Genomic DNA, 21,230 nt, shown 5'->3' with positions numbered 1-21,230 from the left:
GCCCACAGGAAAGTGAAAATAAACAGATTCACACCTGGGGAAATCAACAGTGCTAAAATGGTAAACATATCATGCCATGAGACTTGATCATAAAATAAAATATTTATTACATGATTACAGAAGCTTTTAAAAAACAAACAAAAAAACCACCTCAAGGGTGAGGTTCACTGGTTCCTGCAGCGATTTTAGCATTTCTTTCTGCTGTAAGTTCAGAAACAAGCTGGACTATTTCAGGATGGCTGAATTTTCCTGTGAAGGAAAAAGATAGCAGAAATTAACCACAATGTCTCCCTTCTACTGACAAGTTGGTAATCCATTTTCTTAAGGCTGAGCTAAGGAGCTGGAGCTCCATATTCTGGAACCTGACCCAGAAGCATATCTCAATTCAGAGGGGTATAACTCTCGGTACTAAAAGGGGGCCAAACTCCACTATTTATATTTTCCCTCTGATTCAGCCAAGGCAAAGATTAGGAATTCAGCAAAGAGGCATCAAAGCTATGGTATCCTTACTGGCCATCATCCTGCTTGCTCCATTGCCCTTTCTCTAGATCATCTGGACACCTCTGCTGCTGCTGCTTCACAGGTCATCAACTGACCTATCAACATACATAGTTGTTACTATGTTGATACACAACATCCCTCAAAAGGAGGGATATCTATTTTTTTGATCCATCAGGGATGACCTACTTACTGAACTAACAGGTAATTAAAAAAATAAACAGCTTCCTTGGATCATGTCAGTCAGCAGGCATTTTATCAAATGTTCACTATGTGCCAGGCATTGTGTAAATGCTGGGGATACAAAGAATGGTAAAAGTTGTCTTTGCCCTCAAAGACTTACGTGTCCAATGGGGGGAGACAAACATACAAACTACTATGTCCATAAAGGAACGATATAGGGTATACTGGAGGTAATCTCAAAGGGAAGGCACTAACTAGCATTAGGGCGGTAGAGAAAGACCTCTTGTAGAAGGGAGGATTTTAGCAAAGGTGAAGGAAACCAGGAGGCAGAGGTGAAAAGGGAGGGCAAAGAAGGCATGGATGACAGCCAGTGCAAATGCAGAGGCAGGAGATGAGGAAGTACCTTGTGTACCTAACAGCAGGGAGGCAGAGATAGTGGATGGTAGAGTACATGGAGGGGACTAAGTGTAAGAAACTAGAAAGGCAAACGGGCTAGGGTAGAAAGAGTTTTAAAACAACAACAGGCTTTTATATTTGATTCTAGAGATACTAGGGAGCCACTGAAGTTTAGGGAGCAGAGGAATAACATGGTCAGTTCTTCACTTTAGGATGATCACTACCTTGGCTATGTCACTAGTGGCTAATCAATCAAATATTTACTGAGTACTTGCTAGGTACATAACACTGTGCAAGCCACTGTGGGGGATGAAAAGAAATATAAGCCACAGTCCTTGCATTCAAGAAGCTTGCAGTCAGGAAGATAAAGCAAATTAATGAGGAAAACAAATTTTGGGGATATCAAAACAAATGTATTAATAAAAACGTATTTTTAACAAGACAAAATGGCCCCCTGGTTATAAATACTTGACTTACCACATGGGTTTCATTGTGACATGTGTTTCCCCTTACTAACCTCATTCATGCCCCACATGCTGTCTTTCCTTATTATCCTCACCCTTATTTCCTTATCATCACCTTTCTCCACCTGGCTTCTACTCTCTCCAAGTTCCCTGTGGAAGAGGACACTTTCCTTATCATTACTAAAGTAGGCACTCACATTTCCTTTCCCTCTTTAGAGGGATTTATAACATACAGAAATGGGAGAGACAAAATCAAAGGGAGAAGTTACCTTTCCCTTCCGCCCTCCTCATCACTCAGCAACCTACCCTCCTTTGACAAGTACTCCATTCATCTCGATTCCCTATCCAGACCCGAGGTGCTATTTTCACTTCATCCCCTTTCTCTCTTTTCCCAAGGAGCTTACCACTTGACTCACAGCCTTTGATTCTATCCCCAAACCTACCCTAATACCTGGGGATGTCATCATATGCAATGATGTCTCTTCAAATATCCTAGCTTCCCATTTCATCCACTAAGCAATTAGGCTGTTACAACCTTAGCCATTTGACTGATACTGTATTCTCCAATGTTATAAATAACTTCTAGTTATGGATCCCAAAGACCGTTTCTCAATCATCTTTCTTGAATTCTATAGCATTTGACACTGCTAACCACCTAGTTTTCCTGAAGAATCCTCTCTGGATTTCTGGGACACTGCTTCCTCCTGGTCTTCCTTCAATCTGCCCAATTCTTCCATCCCAGTTTTCCTTTGCTGGGCTATAATCCACATCCTGCCCCCGTGGAGACATCTCTTCTCCTCCAAAGATCTCGACTACATTACTTTAATTACAGCCTAGAATGAAATGGTTAGACCTTCAACCTCTGTCTCCCAGGGGAAAAAATCCGCCTTCAGGATCCAACACTGAAACTCTACTTTCTCTAATCACAACCTCTATTCCTTTCTTTCTCACAACAGGTCTGCTCTTCACTCTTATCTTTGTTCCTTTGTTTTGTATTGGACACAAGGCTTCTGGTTTCATTTGGATCAGGGCAAACTTTCTCCACCAAATGTAAACTGGAACCTGTTTTACAACTTACAGTCTTGGAGAGTTGCCCATGTCACCGAGGAGTTATTGTAGTGTTTGAACTTCGTCTGCAAAGAGGACCATGACATCAGGGAGATGATGACATGACTTGTGTTGACTTTGATTTGAGTGAGGGAGGGCTGTGCAAGGTCACCAGCCTCACTTTCTCCTCCAGAGCCGTCTGGGTCCAGTGGTCCAATATACATCAGGATGACTGGAGATGGTTCAGGATGTAATGGGAGACCCTGGCCCTTCTAGGCTATGGCCTTTTCAGGTTCTTACTCTGAGTGTGGTAATGTCCACTCAGTGAACAGGATTCTTTAAGAAGTCAGTCAAGGTTGGGAAGGCTAGGTGGCAAAGTGAGTAGAGCACCAGCCCTGGAGTCAGGAGGTCCTGAGTTCAAATCTGGCCTCAGACACTTAACACTTACTAGCCATGTGACCTTGGGCAAGTCACTTAACCCCAACTGCCCTCCCAAAAAAAAAGCAAAAAAAAAAAAAAGTCAGTCAAGTCCCTTTAATTAAAAAAAAAATCAAACAGGGAGAGGAAGATGACCAAAAGAAAAAAAGTTCCTATTGACATTCACTCTGAGCCAGGAGGCCCAAAATATAGTCATTAAGTGGAACCTGGGCAGGGATATATTGTGGTCCAATCTATGAGCTCCAGAGTGAAATGGGTTTAGATTTTGTCTGGAGAGAAAGAAAAAGATAGAAAGAGACAGAAGGAAGGAATCTTGCCAGTAAACCCCAAGTTAACTGGGCAGCTTCTGGTCATCAAACCTTCCTTTGGAAAGGAGAAGAAGAGGGAGAAGGAAAGGATTACCAGAGTTACCCAACTGGCTCGGTCCCCATTCAGGCAGCTCAGACTACTCACAGGTTGTGTCTATTTCCTTTTCAAAGAGGTCCATGACATCAGGGAAATGATGACATGACTTGCAGTTGACTTTGAGTGAGGGAGGGCTATGTAAGGGCACCAGCCTCACTTTCTCCTCCAGAATCATCTGGTCAGATACCGTTTTACCCAAAGTCTTACAGCCAGGCTATGTCAGAGGTCGGCCCTGAACCCAGCAGGTTTTCTTCAGCCTGAGACCTGCTCTCTATCCACTGCCCTGTGCTGCCTCCCCTGTTCCTCACTCTCAAGACTTCTTGGATCTACACCCTGTCCCCACCCCAGGCCCCAACACCCCTCCTCTCAGGTGATTGAAATGTAAAATTCCTGAATCACTAAGCTCTAAACCCAGATTTAATTACATGGAATGCCACTTTTTAAGATTCCATGAGCCTCAGCTAGTCACCTTTGCCTCTAGGACATGTTTACTTTTGATAACCCCATCATTTGATTCCTGCTTTCCCTAAGCCTGCTAAGCATCACTAGAACATGTATCAGAATCAAGCTTTTTAACTTCAGTGGGGCCTGCACCACAGCTCAAGATTCCTTCATTTTAACTCTAGTTGAATCTCTATCACATTCTCCAGGGACTCTTCCAAACACTCCAAACACAGGGAATCAACTGTGACCCCACCTCACATAATCATTTCAGCAAACTTAGCCTCCTGCATTACTGAAAGGGAAAAAAAAAAGGTTCCCTCAGCTTCCTTCCTCCTTTTAGCCTCATTACCCATTCTCTCCTCATGCCCTCCATCTTAGAAGAAATGGCCCTACTCTTTTGGAAACATACAGATGCTATGGTCATGAGTATATACCAAAAGCCACTTGGAGAGTAGGAGGTGAGGGAAACACTCACAAACCTGGCATAAAAGCACAATACTGTAGAGATGGAAGACATGAACAATCTGGATTATCTGCTGGAGCTCTCTACTAAGGACTTGAGTGTGGAATTGTTTTTCATCCTTCTAAGATTAAAGAGTGGGACTCTGATAGCATCCTACATCTTTACCCTGAGGCTGATAGCCTGCAGTAACTGGGTCAAGGCCCTTCCTCCCCTTGCCTCCTTTCTCAAACCCCCAGTACACCTGTAAGGGTTATGGGATTTAAAGATCTCCCATGCCCCATGGACGTGCTGACATAGCAGAGCAAGAGAAAGTGAAAAGCCGAGCTAACGGTCCTGCGGTTGGCAGTTGGTGGCAGTTGCCTTTTTTTTTTTTTTTTTGAGTTAGGACCTGCTGAGCACTGCCAGCAGCCGGAGCTGCTGGGAGCAGGACTTTCTGCTAAGGACTGCCAGGGGCCGGAGCTGCTGGGAGCCCGCTTCCCAGACGCTGGGTGGTTGCTGTGTGTGGGGAGAGGAGGACCTTTGCCTGAGGTAGCCTGTTCTGTTTTAAGGCTTGAAAATGTGGGTGCTTTCTACTTTATCTACCTGTGCCAATGTCATAACTACTCTGATGGCTTTCACTTTCTGGTTTTGGGACTCAGTCTTTTGGTATCTTAATAAATTTTCTAGTTTATTTCCCCAAATGGCAAACCTGACGTATTTTGTGATGGATAATTATATCAGCATATTTGTAATCTCTATAGGCATTGTGAATATGGCATTGCTGATACAACACCCTGTTACAAAAACCCCTTGTTATGGCAATCTAATTTCCCCAAAATGTACTGTACCTCCCCTTCCCTGGAAATGCTCCTCTTCTAGGCCTAACCTAACCAAGAATTGTCTGGCTTAAGAATATGCAGCAGAATGCTGCCTGAAAGCTAGCTATAAAAAAGCGCTTTCCCCAGAGGCCTTCCATCCTGGTGTCTGTCCAACTGGCTACACTGACTTTTCCCCATTGCTACTTACTGAGACTTGGGTGAATACTGGCCCTTGGGGTCCACGTTCTACCATATGAGGCATTCCTGACTGCCTCTACAACAGCCCCTCTCCCTTCCCCACTGCCTCTCCAAATCTTATTCCCCTCTCTAACATACACAACATTTTTGCTTATTATATCCCTTCTGTACTTATCACTTATGGCTCAGTGGACAGAGTCCCAGGTTCATCTTCCTAAGTTCAAATATTGTCTCAGACAACTAGCTGTGTGACCCTGTGCAAGTCACTTAACCCTGTTTGCCTCAGTTTCCTCTTCTGTAAAATGAACTGGAGAAGGAGATGGCAAACTACTCCAGTATCTTTGCCAAGAAAGACCACTAAAAGTCAGATACAACTGAAAACAAGTAAACAACTTATTGTACCTTGTTTTAGAACCATTTACATCAGCATCATATCCCCATAGTAGACTGTAAGCTTCAAGAAGAGGCTGAGACTTACCTAAGCTTGTACACACTCTGGCAATATACTATATATTATATAGTACTATATATATATATATATATATATATATATATATATATACATATACTGGCTATATACTATATATATATGTACTATATACTAAGGTATATTGCATGGAATATATAAGAAATAATGTATTTGCTGAATTGAAATACATCATTATGATGGTAGGTATATTATCAGTTTTGTTTTTAAGGACCAAGGATCTTTTTCAAAGGGATCAACAACTCAATCTCCCCTCTCTTGCTCTGGCAGCCAGCAAAAACTCAACCTTGCTCTTTCAGAAAACAAATCACATACCTGCAGTTGAGTCATAGAATTCCTGAAGCCTTCCAGGTTTGTTCTCTAGGTCCTCATACTCGAAGGCCTGGAGAATCATTTCACACTGGTCTAGCTGTTTCACAAACTTAGCTTCTGCACTGGACTGGTTCTCATACTCCTAAGCAGGGGACAATCAAAACCACATGTAAGTGTGTTTCTATGGATTCTTCTGGTCAGTTTGGTTTCTCACTCCCAAACTGAAAGAGGCAGAGCTAAAAGTGTCCAGGTTTGACATCCAACCCACTTCCCCACTCACACAAAACTGTGTTAGAAGGGCTTCACTAAGGAATTTCAGGGCTGAGTTTTTAGACTCCATGAAATAAGAATGTGTTTGAGGCCCCTCTGATTTCAGTGTTCCACAGATTCTCATTTACTCATCTTTACTTTCATGTCAGATTCTTCCTATTTAATTATCCTGTCTTCCTTTTATGATCATTGTTCTTTAATCCACCTAAATAGCTTAGGTCTTTATCATTTTTACTTCAACCTGACATTTTATTTTCACGCCTCTCATCTCTTTACTTAATGTCAAATTTCTTTTTTCTCATGATTTTTTTTTTCATTTTTGGGCATGCCATGTTGGTCTCGGTTATGGAAGGCTCTCAATTTGAAGAGAATCCTTTTTTTTCCCCTGTGCCTGATTTAATCTCACAGCAGTCAAGAGAATCAGGAATCATAATTACTTCACACAATTTGTACACATTAAAAACATTAAGAGGGAGCTCTCTTGATCTCATCACATATTGCTTTATACTGCAGTTATCTGTTTGTGTCTCACCCCCCCCCCCACTAGATTATAAGCTTCCTGAGGTCAAGAACTGTATCTAATATTAATTTTTTTTATTTCTCCTATTGACTATCAATGGGTTCTAAACACAGTACAGACTTAATGACTTTCTTTGCTGTAGCTTTTCCTCCTTTCATTCCCAGGAACTGGTAGAGATATCATGCCAGATGCAAGGACTCCTTAAGGAACCCAATATTTGCTGGTATGTACACTTTTTTATAATAAAGAAATACTTAGCATAACACATATGCTCACTCTCTTAATGGCATACAGATTCTTGCTTCTAATGAGAGAATTGTCAGTGGTCACTAGGTGGTGCCACAATACACAGAGCATAGGGCCTGGACTCAGGAAGACCTGAGTTCGTGGGCTCAGAAATTCACTAGGTGGGTAATCCTGGGCCAGTCACTTAACCTCTGTTCACTTCAGTTTTATTTCAGTAAAATGGAGCTAATAATAAAACATCTACCTTGCAGGATTATTATAAGGATCAAATGAGATATCTGTAAAGTGTTTAGCACAGTGCCTGGCACTTAGTTAAGCTCTATGTAAATGTTAGCTATTATAGACTAGCTATGGCAAAATGCTAGGCTGTAATTCTGTCCCTGCTGCATTGAGGTAATGAATGCACCATGCACTCTTGAGTGTAATATGCTAGGAATCACTGAATAGCTGCCTGATTGCTATTACCTTCCTTGCTCTTACAAATGCTCCTGTTTCAAATGTGACAATTGTCCCCCAAAAAAGGTTTAAAAAATCTCTTTTTTAAAATATAAAATCAATTATACTTCATGTTAGTGGTACTTATATCACTATTCTTTGAAAATGATCACATTTTCCTTTTTTTTTTAACAAATTCTCTTTTGACCCTAGGTGTTTTATTTAATCAGTTCAAATTCATTTAAACAATCAGAAATCCCTCTGAAGCTATTTCATTTTGCTTTTCTTTCTGGTTATATGCCATTTCCCCCTGATTTTATCAGTAATGACTAGCTCTTTCTCCTCCATTTTACCTTTTTAATTTAAAATGGCCCATGAGGAGTAATTTTGTACATGCATAAACGTCACACATGAGAAAATGGAGTGATCAACTGAAAATCAATTTTTCTCTCCAAAACTGCGAGTATAAAGATCACTCCAGACGCTACCCACATATTAAAGCCAAGATTCTTTGCTTCAAAGGCACAGAAAAAAATAAAAGTTCAAGGATTTCTTTTTCTTTCAGTAATAAGAAATAGGACAAGCCTATGGCAAAATTACAGAGGAGTTTTCACTGTCCTCTTTCCCCCCATGATCAGGAAACAGGATTAAAAGACCCATGTCAAACTAAATAGCAAATGTTGACTTAATTTTACACAGGCCACAGGGTAAATACCAACAGGTAATGTGACTTAGGCCTACAGCTACAGGAAATAGGGGTTGGCCTTAAAGGTCATTAACATAAGAACCATGAAAAGATGGCAAGATGGCAATGTTACTTCATAAAAACAGAGCTCCTGCTGAAAATAAGGTATTTTTCAGCCCAGATTACAAGATCACAGATTTGGGGCTTGAAAAGTTTAGAAACCAATTAATCCAATCTTTTCATTTTACAGATAAGGAACCTGAAATGAAGAAAGGAATGATGACTTAGCCCAAGGTCACATAGCTAATGTCAGCTAGGATTTGAACTCAGGTGTACCTGACTAGAGGCTCAGGGCTCTATTGACTACAGCTTACTGCTCACCACAATAATACTGCCACAAATGAGGCACCTTCTAGGAAGAGTGAGAAGCTAGTCCATGATTGAGGTGGCAGGGACCCCACCAACAGCAGAACAGTGCACGTCAAGGGTGGTGGGGAAGCCGTGAAAATCCCCAACAGCACTACTGAGGGGCGGGGAGGGAATGTTACCAGTGGGCTTTGCCCAGCTACACTAGCAACTTGTCAGAGATGCGTGTAAGTCAAGCATTCCTAAACTGGTGAGTGCATCCAGTAACAAATAAGCTTCAGTTATAATTCCACATGATAGTGTATCCTAACTCACTATATCCCCAATCAAAAAACAGTGAAGAAATAAACCAATATATTCAGGAACAACAAAAAAACTAATTCATCATTTATACCTACCTCCCAGAGATCGCAGATGTCCTTCCTGACATCTTCTGAGAGCAGCTGTGTTAACTGTTTCATAGCTTCCTTAAATATTAAACCACAATTTAAAGAGCATGATACTTATTCTAACTGTTAATATATACTCATATATGCCTGAGAGGATCGTGTCCTCATAAAATGACCGAATTGAAAGGGACCTGGGGGACCACCTAGGACTCAGGGGTGGGGAACCTGTGGCCTTGAGGTCCCATGGGGCCCTCTAGGTTCTTGGATGTGGCCTTTGACTGAGTCCAAGTTTTACAGAACAAATCTTTTCAATAAGGAGATCTGTTCTGTGAAGTATGGATTCAAAGGGCTGCACCTGAGGACCTGGAGGGTCACATGGGATCTCGAGGCCACAGGTTCCCCAACCCTGACAAGGTCAACCACCTCATTTCACAGATAAGACAAAGTGAGGTCTAGAAAAGTGAACTGGAACTGTCTGAGTTTCCATAGAGGGAGTGGGTCACTCTGGCACTGGAACAAGACCCCTATCTCTGATTCCTCGTCTAGTACTCTTTGTACTATACCTGCTTCCCAGATTGGAGAGATACTGATGCAACAAAGTATTTACACCTTGTAACAAGTGCCTTTTTTATAGATTAGGTAAATAACTACAGCTATACACTAAAAGTTACAACTATAACCAATCAGCAAGTACTTACTTAAATATCTATTATACATTAATCACTATAGTAGATAAAGTATATCTAGGGGACTAGGGCAGTCATTAAGTCAATAACCATTTATTAAGCACCTACTTTGTTCTAGAGCTAGACACTGCACTAACTGCTAGAAATAAAAGGCAAAAAAAAAAAGGCAGTCTCTCTTCTCAAGTAGCTCATGATCTAATGCAGTGATGTACAAACAAGCTATATACAGGATAAACTGGAGATAATCACAGAGCGAACTAACATTAAGTGGAATTGGGAAAGGCTTCTCACATGAGGTGAGATTTTAGCTGAGGCTTGACAGGAAGCCACAGAAGACAGGAGGTGAGATGACAGAGAGAATTCCAGACATGAGAGACAGCCTGTGAAAATGCCTGGAAATAAGAGGTGGAGTGTCTTATCTAAGAACAGCAAGGAGGCCAATTGGTGGGGGAAGGTGGGTAGGAAGTGTAAGTTGTAAGAAGACTAAAAAGACAGGAGGAGGCCAGGTCATGAAGAGCTTTGGATACCAAACAGGAGGTTGATAACAATATAACGAGGTTATACCCAAGGGACTTCATACACTCCAAACAACAACAACCATGACTCAAGAACAATTTTGAATATATTAACAAAATTGAACAAATAAAACTTAGATCTTTTGAGAGGTAAAGTTTGTTAATGCTTCTGGTACTTAGTTTAACTCTTATGTATGTCTGACTGTAGTATGTCCTAACACTGAAATTTTAGCTACCCTGAAATCCAAATTAATTTAACATTCATTGTCTGTAATATTACACTTACAAACACATAAAAAAAAAACTATTTTTATATGCATATACGAGCTCCGTGAGGGCAAGGACGATTTCATTTTTTGTCTTTGTATTCCAAGCGCCCAGCACTGTTCCTAGTATAGAGTATTTAATAAATTCTTATTGAATTATTTTTATGCTTATTGAATTATTTTTCTTCTATAAGCTGAGGAGTTCTATGAGCTGCTAAATGCTCATTATAATCATAGTTTAGCAACACTTGGAATTTATATTTTCTTCCCACAAAATTGTCCCACAGACCCTGTGACCATATACTGACCTTTTCTCGCCTGTGTTTTTCTTCTTTAGGGATGTTATCTGCAGGGGCTATATCACCAACAATGCACTCTGCCATATCATGAACCAGGGCAAGCCGGACACATCTGACCAGAAATGTTGAATGATTATACAGAATCATATGCACTAGGGACTGAACTTTTGCTATTGCTTTGAGGTTACATAGCTTATTTTTCTTCTATTCTCAGAGTATTTTAATACAAAATGAACCAAAGAACTAAATTTGTCCAGTCCAAGCCAGTCCTGAATCATAATTTCTTGTTATCATTCAACACACCATGGGAACCATTTGATAACATTAATAAAAAAGGGGTTTTAGATATACATAATTTATCCAATGATATGAAACAGAAAAATTTTAATACTATATGATTAATATTTCACATATGACCTGGTTTGATCCCACATGGACTAGTTATACCTCTACTAACTAGGACTATACTATTAAAATAACCTAACTGATCTCCCTGCTTCCAGTCTTTCCTTTACCACCCTGACTCATAGACTATCACAGGTGAAAGAGACTTCAAATCCAGCCCATATGTGGAGAGGAATGCTCCTTACGAAATCCCTGAGAATTGACCATCCAACCTCCCCAAGTGAAGATCTCCAGTGATGAAAAACTCACTACCTTCTAGGACAGTCCATTCCACTTTTAAACAGTTTTACCCTCTAAGTCCAAGCAGAATAAGCCTAAAATCTCTCTCCTAGACAGCTCTTCAAATACTGAAAGACAGCTCTCACCTGCCCCTTCACTCTTCTCTTTTTTAGTCAAGTTCCTTTAATTGCTTCTTATATGTCATGGTCTCTGATCTCCTTTCAATGTATTCCACCTTGTCAAAGTTTTACATAAAATGTAGTATCTATCATTAAGCAATCATCTACATCACTTGTTCCCAACCTTTTTGAGTATGATGATCCCTTTTCAATTGAAAAAAAAAATCTCATACCTGATAGTATAAATATCTGTTGATAAAGAAAATGCATAACATAAAAAGGTACCTCGAATTCAATAACACTTTTAAATGAATCTAATTTTATTAATCTTGAGGGAATTTACATATATTTGAAAATATATACATATATATGCAGACACATATACGTGTAAGACCTTTATGTTCATTCTGAAAAGATATTACATTGAATTGAAATGCATATTTTGATGGAGCTAAATAAAAATCAAAATGAGAATGAAGTCATGGAATTCATGAAATAACTCACAATCCTAAGGATCCATAGTTCACAGGTTGGAACGTTGTGCTCTAGATGGGGCTTGACCAGGGCACAGTACAAAAGGACAATCACATCTCTTGACATTGATGCTATGCCTCTATTGAAGCAACCTAAGGTCACATTGGGGTAGCTAGATGGTGCAGTGGCTAGAATGCCAGGCCTAAAGTCAGGAAGATTCATCTTCCTGAATTCAAATCCAGCCTTAGACATTTATTAGCTATGTGACCCTAGGTAAGTCACTTAACCCCTATTTGTCTCAGTTCCTCCTCTGTAAAATGAACTGGAGAAGGAAATAGTAAACTGTTCCATTATCTTTGCCAAAGGAAATCCCCAAAGGGGTCATAAAGAGTTGGACATGACTGAAAAATAACTAAACAACAAGATCACATTAGCTTTTATGGCTGCCATTTTGCATCATTGACTCTTTTTGAGTTAACAGTCCATTAAACTCTTCTCTCATCTAGTTTCACCCACACAAACTGCTCTCTGGCCACACCAACCCTAATCCATATTGTGCATTAACCTAACTCTACGCCTATTTTACAGATGAAGAAAATGAAGCCCAGAAAGGTTAAGTAGTTTGGCCACGAACATACAACTAGTAAGTGTCTATAGCACAATTCAAAGCCCGGTCCTCCTGACTCCAAGTTCATAATGCCTGTCTTAAAGCCCAACTACAGAACTTTATATGTATTCATAAAAATTGTTCTAGCCTGCCCAGATCCCATTTAGCTTTGTGTCAACTACACATTTGATTAAGTATAACAATTTTCCAAGTCACTAATAAAAACATTAAGCACCATAAGAGACAACTCCCTGGGAAACTTAAGACGCTGAGTTAATACTAATTTATTAATAACTGACTACCCTTTGGGTCCAGTCATTTCACTAGTTCCTAACCTACATTCCTCTACCTTTTCCACAAGGATAGCATGAGAGAGACTTCTTTCCTTCCCTTCTTTCCTCCTTTCTTTCCTTCCTTTTCTTTCTTCCCTTTTTTCTTCCTTCCCCTTCCTTTCTTTTTCCTTCTCCTGCTTCTTTCTTTCTTTCTTCCTCTCTCCCTCAATTCTATAATTCCACCCCCATTCTCTACAATCTATGAAAAATCACTACCAGCAGCCCATCAATCACATCCACCCAGTTTTTGTTCTTGTTTTTTTCTTTTTTTTCCCAAGTACCCTGTCAGGTTGTTTAACTGAGCTTGGTGCCTGGAACACATTAAGGACAGCTAGGTGCTGTCATCTTGTTTGGTTTTTAATTCTGTTAATCATTTTTGTTCTATCCTTGTCAGTGCAAAGATAATTTTCCTAAGAAAATTAAGCAAAATGAAACAAAAGAATCAAAACTTTACACTGTTTCCCCAACATCTATAATCTTCATTCCAAGCGCTCCTATTTTTTTTATCTGCCTCTTACCCCAACACAGCTAAAAGTCCTTTGTGTTGTCCCTTCTATTCATCACCAACCTCAGTTTATTCTGAGTTTTAGAATGTCAAGGCCCATTCCTAAGGGATGTGCCATTCATCTACATATTCATCTTCATTTATAAATCTTCCATGCAAGTCTTTTTAAAACCTAAGTCAGTGGATGAAATTTTTACACATTTACACAGGTCTATACAGCTCCTCACCTTCTTCAAAACTATCCTTCAGGCGGCTGACAAAATAATATTTCTAATACCCAAGTCAGACTGTATACACAAAACATACCCCCAGAAAAAAAAGCTTCAGTGACTATTCTCTGGAGGACAAAGTACTCTATTTAACCCTGCACTTACACCCCTTCCACAGTCAGATTCCAACCTTCTTTTCCAGGCCTGATTCTAAATCCTATAAGTTTTAGAGAACTAATTACTACAAAATCTTGTCCTTCACTTTGTGCTTTTATTTCCTCTCCCTCTGAGCAAAGGACTCCTACTCTACTGAGAAAACAGAGATCCGTGGCACATCGGAAAGAGAACAGGATAGGGGAAGGGGATCAGCAGAGGCTTCTCTTCCTTATTGCCTATAAATATGCCCAGATCTCCCCCATTCTTAAAAAACAACAAAAACAAACTGCCAAAAAAACAACCAAACGAACCCTTTCATGTGACCCTGCCATCCCCTCAGGCTATGGTTCTCCACCTCCTCTTTCACAGACAGAAGGGTCATTCCCATTTACCCCCCCCCCCCCTCTTCCCTCTCCCTCTTTGCTCCCCACCACACTCAATCATATCCAATCAATTGCCATGTTCATTGTATCTATACCATCTCTTCCATCCAATAGCTTCTCTCTTCTCCCATGCTCACTAGTCCATTCAGACCCTAATTTCCTCTCAACAGGCCTACTGCAATAGTAGTGTAATTAACTATTGCTTCTAGTCTACTCCTCCAGAGCAAATTCCCTCCACCAAAGCAGATTAGCAACTGCTGTGCAAAACACACACACACGTTTGGGTTTACCATCCATTGTTTCATATACTCAGGATGTTAATACAAGTTAATACTGTGCTTACCTGCCTCTGACACTAAATAATACTTCAGCCCTCTCCAAGCTCTTGGCAGGCATCCCTTCCCATGTCTCTGATACCAAATGATCCAGAAGTTGGCACACATTACCCAGCAGTTGGCCCTACCTGTTCTGAGACACTGAATGCTTTTCCTCAAAAGAATTTTCTTTGTTTAATCAAGTAAAAGAAAGGAATTAAGGCCTCAATTTTGAAAACTGGCAAACCTTGAGAACAGACATTTTTTTCATTCCTGGCATTTGTAGCTCCAATACCTTCTAGTTTCTGGCACGTTGTAGGCACCTAATAAATATTTGTTGATCAAATGATTCATTCCCCAGCATTATATAGTAAAACCAGTGACCTCAACAAAGGCCAAATTGCTCACCTGTCTTTATTAAGATGCTTATCTTCAGTTACAAAAGCCATGATAGCCATTCTGTACATATGATCAGATACACTTTCTGGCTTCTCCACATTTCTGTAAACCCAGCCTGTACGTGGTACTCTCTGGTCAATAAAATCAAATAAATACAGAAATATGTAAATAAATGAAAAATCAATTAATCATCATTAACTATATAATGGTGTGATAAACAATTAACAGTATGCATAAAAGTGCTTGAAATAAACATAAGATTATATGTTTAAAGTTGTAGGGACCTTACAGGCTACCCAGTTCCTCTACCTCATTTTAGAGATGAAGAACGGAAGCCCAAAGAGGTTAAATGAGTTCAAAGGAGATGATATTTGTGTTTTCACTGCTTGGCACATAATTAGCGCTTAATAAATGCTTGTCTCTTTCCCTTTCTTCCTTAAATGACTCCCCCAAAGGTCACACAGGTAGTAAGCATCAAAGCCAGGGTAAGTCCTCTGACTCCAAATGTAGCCTTCTACTCTATCACACTGCCTCTAATGATACTAAAAGATTTAATTTTTCACAACTCTCTGAAAGCTCTTAACTTGCTCTCTGGCTCTCTATAATCTTCAGTATTCTATTGTATACTGGCCCCTTCCTAGCTGCCTACAAACAATCTAAGATCTGCCCATAAAATCCTCACAAGTTCTCATCACTCCCTTCAGCTACTGTCCTCTGTCTCCTCACTTCAAAAGTCAAACTCCAAAAAAAAGTTGTCTGATTTCATTTCCCCCACTTTCTCTCCTCTCACTCATTTCTTATGTCCTTGCAATACGGTTTCAGACTTCACTCAGTTCAAATTGCTCTCTCCAAAGTTACCAGTGATCTCTTAATTTCCAAACTGAACAGCCTTGTCTCAATCTTCACCTTTTTCAACCACTGTGTAGCCTTTGAAACAGCAACCACCTTCTCCTCCTGTGTACTCTCTCCTCTCTGGATTTTCAAGACACTACTCTGGTAGCTCCTTCTCAGTATTCTTTGCTGGATCATTATCCTGGCCCCACCCTCTAACTGTGGGTATCATCCAAGGCTCTGTCCTGGGCCTACTCTTTCCTTCTACATTCTCTTGGTGATCTCATCAGCTCCTTTGTGTTCAATTATCATCTTTATGCAGGTAATTCACAGACAACAGATGGACATGTCTATTGATAGAACTAGGTGTACATACAGATCAGTGTCTATCTAGAGATGTGTATGTGTGATAGATATATCTTATTACATATAGATTTGTGATATTATCTGATAGATCTATATTTGGATCTACATCTACATATAGACCTCTGTGATAGAATTATCTCATACATATATGTAGATTTATAGATATAGCTCTGTATGTACATATAGATCAACAGACATTTACTGTCTGAATTATCTGCATAAGTGTACATATAGTTCCATAGTGAGATAAATATGCAGATGATTCGCATATAGAAAGAGATAAAACAGACATATAGATAGATCTATAGATATGTCTGTCTATCTATCTATCTATCTATCTATCTATCTATCTATCTATCTATCTATCTATCTATCTATCTCCAATGCTGATCTCTCTTTTCAGTTCCAATCCTGTATCCCTGGCTGTCTTATAGATATTTCCAAAAGGATGCTCTATAAGCATCTGAAACTCAACATGTCCAAAAAAGAATTCATTACCTTTTCTCAAAAAACTTACTCTTCTTCCAAACTTTCCTATTTGTTTCTAGGATAATGTCATTCCTCCAGTGACCTGAAAGGTTTGCAACTTCAGAATGGTCTACCACCCTTCACTATTCCTTACCCCCTCCCTCTGTTAGTTACCAAGTGTTGTCAATTCCACCTCCAAAGAATCTCTCATATTCAACTACTGTGCTGTCCTTAAACAGCCACCACCCTAGTTCAGTCTCTCATTACCTTCTATCCCTAATACTGCAATAACCTTCTAAATGAATCCCTGCCTTCTCTCCCCTCTCTAAACCCTCTTCCACACAGCTGCCAAAGTCATTCTCCTAAACCACAGATCTGACTATGTCACTTCTCTGCTTAATAAACTCCAGTGGCTTCCTGTCACCTTTGGGATCAAATACAGCCTCTACTATATGGCATTTAAACCACTCCATAATCTGTGTTGCTAGGTAGTACAGTGAATAGAACTGGGCCTGGAGTCAGGAAGACTTGAGTTCAAATACAGCCTTAAATACTTACTAGCAACTTAATGAGCAACTCACTTAACCCTGTTTGCCTCAGTTTCCTCAAATGTAAAATGAGCTGAAGAAGGAAATGGCAAACCACTCCAGTATCTGTGCCAAGAAAAGCCCCAAATGGGGTCATGAAGAGTCAAACATGATTGAAATAAATGAACAACAAATCTGCCTCTAGCTGACATTTTTAAACTTATTACATGTTTCTTTTCCACAAACACTCTATTCCAGTACAGACTGACTACTTACCTATGACACTGTAATATCGAGCACCCTGGCACACCCAGGATGGCCGGCTAGCACAGGTTCTTTGATCTGCTTTTCTTAAAGGAAAGCAACTTTTAAGGGGTCAATAATCTCCTTTTAATCACATTCACTAGTTCAGGGGAAAGGTCAGCACCCTGAACATGGAGAAAATACAAGCAAGGAAAAGATAAGCAGAGAAATTAGCACAAAGATCACATAACTGACAGGGCTCCAGCTGTCTCAGTAAAGCAATATTGCTATATACTTTACATACATCACTGAATTGAGGGAGCACAGACATCTAAGCAGTCAGGGGGCTGGGGGCTCTAAACATACAGCTACTAAATCTTGACCAGGAAATCAAAAGGTCCTTCTCATGAGCAAATACCCAAAGCAAAATGCCAACCTCCCAGAATATATAACAAAGACTCGGTCCCTAACTGGCTGGGAACCAGAAGGCAGGAAACCTACTTCACTTAAAACACTTGTGAATTATCAGGGTTCAAAGTAGATTAATCCTTCAGATATTGATAATTTAGCCTGAGCCTGGGAAACAACTCCAAGAAGAAAACAACAAAAATTCTACCTTGTTTATGCTTCCACCTCCCTCCTCTCCTCTGCTTCTTAGAACTTCTAGCCCCTTCATATATCACCTCCTATATAAGGTATTTCCTGATACCGAGAAAAAACATAATGTCCTTGATGGCAAAGATTTTTTTTCTTTTCTTTATATTCTTACTGCCTACCACAACTTCTGGCAGCACACAGTAGGCACTTCATGTTTAGAACTGACTTATTATACACATAGATGACAAAAGACAACATGACATTAGAGTGAGCCTGATGCCAGTGTCAAAAGGAACCCAGGTTAGATGGCTCTAGTCAGAGCTTCTGCAGAAAAGTCCTCGGCACAAGTTCTTGTGGTACATGAGAGTAGAAAGTATGATGGATCTGGAGTCACTGGATATGGCTTCTCTTCTATTTATTATCTGTATGACATTGGGCTCATGCCTTAACATTTCTAGGCTTTAATTTCCTACTCTGTAAGATCAGGAAAGCTGACTCAAATAACTTCTTAAGTTCCCTCTAGTTATGATTCTATGGGTGACCCACTTAAAATATATTATTTCCATTCTGCAGGGAGTAGTACTGTTAATTCTTTTATCTGTCAGTAAAAACACAAACATTCCAAATGGAGATGACAATCATATTTCAAACACTGGGCTCCTGAATTTATTCACTGCATTATACAAGGTCAATGTTAATATCAACTTAGCTCTGAGGCTTTAAAAGCTCTTCCTCTTTCAGAAATTCCAGAGTTAGGGACCATCTCTTCCAGTCTCTGCTTCTAGGGAGAATCATCCTTTCTCTCCAAACCAGAAGTCCTGGTACAAAACAGCACAGTATCTGGCATATAGTAAGCATTTAATAAATACTTTATTTATAAAATTTAAGGTTATCTGAAAAAGAATCATCACGCTCTTGCTAGTTATCCTAGCACAGAACTAATTCTAAATGACTTTTTTTGGGGGGGCGGGGGGGAGTGCACACAATGGGGATGAAAAGATGTGAGCTGTGCAATATGAGAGAATTCTCTGATGTGGAAACTCCCTCCACAGATGCAGAATGACACCTTGTCTGGGGAAAACACCTGGCTGTTGGGCAAGGGGGCAGGAGAGCTGCTCAGTAGAAGACTGGTGGGAACCCAAGCTGGAGCCACAGCTTCAGGAGCCCCAGCAGCCTCAACTAAACTAGTCTTGGCAAGTTACTCAGGGAACTCAAAGGTTAAGTGACTTACCCATCTGGTGAGGGGTTAGCAGAGGCAGGAATTTAAGACAAGTCCTTCTGACTCCTTCTGATCCAGTTTTCTAACCACTACTCCCTCATTCTGTATAGCTCATCTATTAATAACCGTGTTTCCCCGATAATAAGACCTATCCCGAAAATAAGCCCTCCCCTTACTGTATAAGATTCCTCGAAAATAAGCCCTCCCCCGAAAATAAGCCCTATTGAGATTGCTACTGTAGTGAAGGTGATCCCCTGAGCTACACGCTACATTACGGTACCCTCTGTATGCACCGTTCCCCCTCCCCCCCCCGAAACGCACTCCGCGCTCCAAGCTGCATCCAATCAGAGCTACAGCAGTGAGAGCGTCATCCTGTTCTTCCCCAGTGATTTGCTTATTGAATAAAGGTACATTTTTTTGTTCACATTTACCTGTTTATTAAAATTGCTGTCAATGTTCATTAAAATAAGCCCTCCCCTGAAAATAAGCTCTCTGGTGTTTTTCTGTCCAAAAAATAATAAGACAGTGTCTTATTATCGGGGAAACACGGTATACATTCCAAGATCAGAGGTGGAAGAGATCTTAGATGAGCTTGAGTCCAACCCCCCCTCATTTTACAGATAAGAAAACTGAAGCACAGAGTCCTTAAGTGATTTGTATAGCACAGGGACACACAGCTAGGCCTTTCCTGATCCCCCAAATGATAGTAGTCTCACTCCAGAACTACTCTGCATTTAAATATTTTGTGTATGTGAATGAATTATACATATATCTAACATATATGCTAACATGTAATATTTATCTGGGATACAAATATACATTTGATATATACATAAACATTTTCACAAATAAATAGGCTTATATATAATGCTACATAAGTATATAAATATGATAAACATATGTTTATATATTTACCATAAAACTCTACGTTGTATACTTTTATATGTACTTGTCGTGTCCCCTATTAGAATACAGGGATTGTTTCAGTCTTTGTATTGACATCTCCAATACCTAGGATACTGTCTGGCACATAGTGGACCCTTAAGACTTACTTTATAATTATCTGTATTAATTAGTATTATTATATTTTATAATTAAATAACTGATTTAATTAAGACCCAAAGCGGGATCAGAAACCAGGCCCTTCCCATTTTCATGACCCCAAGTCCACTACTCTATCCACAAGGCGATGCTGCCTTCTGGTTCACCTTTAGTCTGGATTTCTAAACCAATGCTACCATAGCAACCAGGGAAGATTACTTCCTGTGACTGCCTTCCTCTCCCGTCCAGGCTGCAGCACTGAAGCCCTAAGTAGCTTTACGAAGCCAGGAGGAAAAGAGGAAGCCCCTTTCAAGTCCCAGTTTCTACCTGGGACTGGGGTCCTCGGTGCCACGGGAAAAACACCTACTCCCGCCCCGCCCGGGGCAGCTCCGAGATCTCGCGGCCTCTGCCAGGCGCCTCCCAGCAGGAGGGCCAGGCCCAGGGCCGACGTTTACATGCGCTCCCAGCCCGGGGTGACGGATACCTGCCGCGGGCCCGAGCAGCCCCAGCCGACGCGGCTTCTTTGCACGCTCACCTTGAGCTGGCCCACCAGCCGCAGGAACTGGAGCAGACTCCGGGTCCCGCCGGCGCCCCCGCGAGCAGAAGCCATGAGGCCAGCTGGCAGGCCAGCCCGGTCGCTCAGTTTTTACGTGGCGGCCCAAGCTCCTCCCCCTCGAGCTGTTGGGGCTCACCCCACTCTCCTCTCCGCCCAGGGGCGCGGGCGTCAGGGGCCTGGGTCCTTCTTCCGGACTCTTTCCAAACCGCCTTTCGTCCTGAGCCAGAACAACTTCTACCTCTCCCTGCTCTGTAAAATTGATGCGGAGGCAGCAGTGAGCCTGAGGATGGGGACTGTGCCTGCCGCTGATCTGCTCTGATAGTCCTGGCCACTACCTTTATGTTTTAAAAGCTATAAAACGCTTTATTTGTAAATGTGGATCCTCCAAATCTGTTTCCACAAATTCCAAAACCCATAACCCTCTTTATACTTGAAATTTTTTTTTTGCCAA

At 40.7% G+C, this 21,230-nt stretch overlaps 1 protein-coding gene across 3 annotated transcripts; it reads right to left on the bottom strand.

The window, feature by feature from the left end:
* Positions 1–83: 83 nt before the first annotated feature.
* HDDC2 (HD domain containing 2) lies at positions 84–20,916 on the bottom strand. Of its 3 annotated transcripts, none has more exons than XM_069077484.1 (6): positions 20,759–20,916; positions 14,941–15,062; positions 10,819–10,921; positions 9,053–9,121; positions 6,136–6,274; positions 84–249 (listed from the first exon to the last, which is right to left on the bottom strand). In XM_069077484.1, exons 1-6 carry the CDS (start codon positions 20,831–20,833, stop codon positions 152–154), a joined length of 606 nt encoding a protein of 201 aa, XP_068933585.1. In that variant the 5' UTR covers positions 20,834–20,916; the 3' UTR covers positions 84–151. The 3 variants fall into 3 exon arrangements, with proteins under 3 accessions (XP_068933585.1, XP_068933583.1, XP_068933586.1); XM_069077482.1 differs by having other exon boundaries at positions 20,708–20,901; XM_069077485.1 differs by lacking the exon at positions 9,053–9,121 and having other exon boundaries at positions 20,708–20,908.
* Positions 20,917–21,230: the final 314 nt, after the last annotated feature.

The sequence above is a fragment of the Petaurus breviceps genome, unplaced genomic scaffold (genome assembly GCF_028583685.1).
Source record: "Petaurus breviceps papuanus isolate PSGF00001 unplaced genomic scaffold, PetGlider_PUasm1.0 90977, whole genome shotgun sequence".
Taxonomy (NCBI): domain Eukaryota; kingdom Metazoa; phylum Chordata; class Mammalia; order Diprotodontia; family Petauridae; genus Petaurus; species Petaurus breviceps.
Note: the sequence above shows the minus strand (reverse complement) of the source record. Positions and strands in the feature narration are given on the sequence as shown.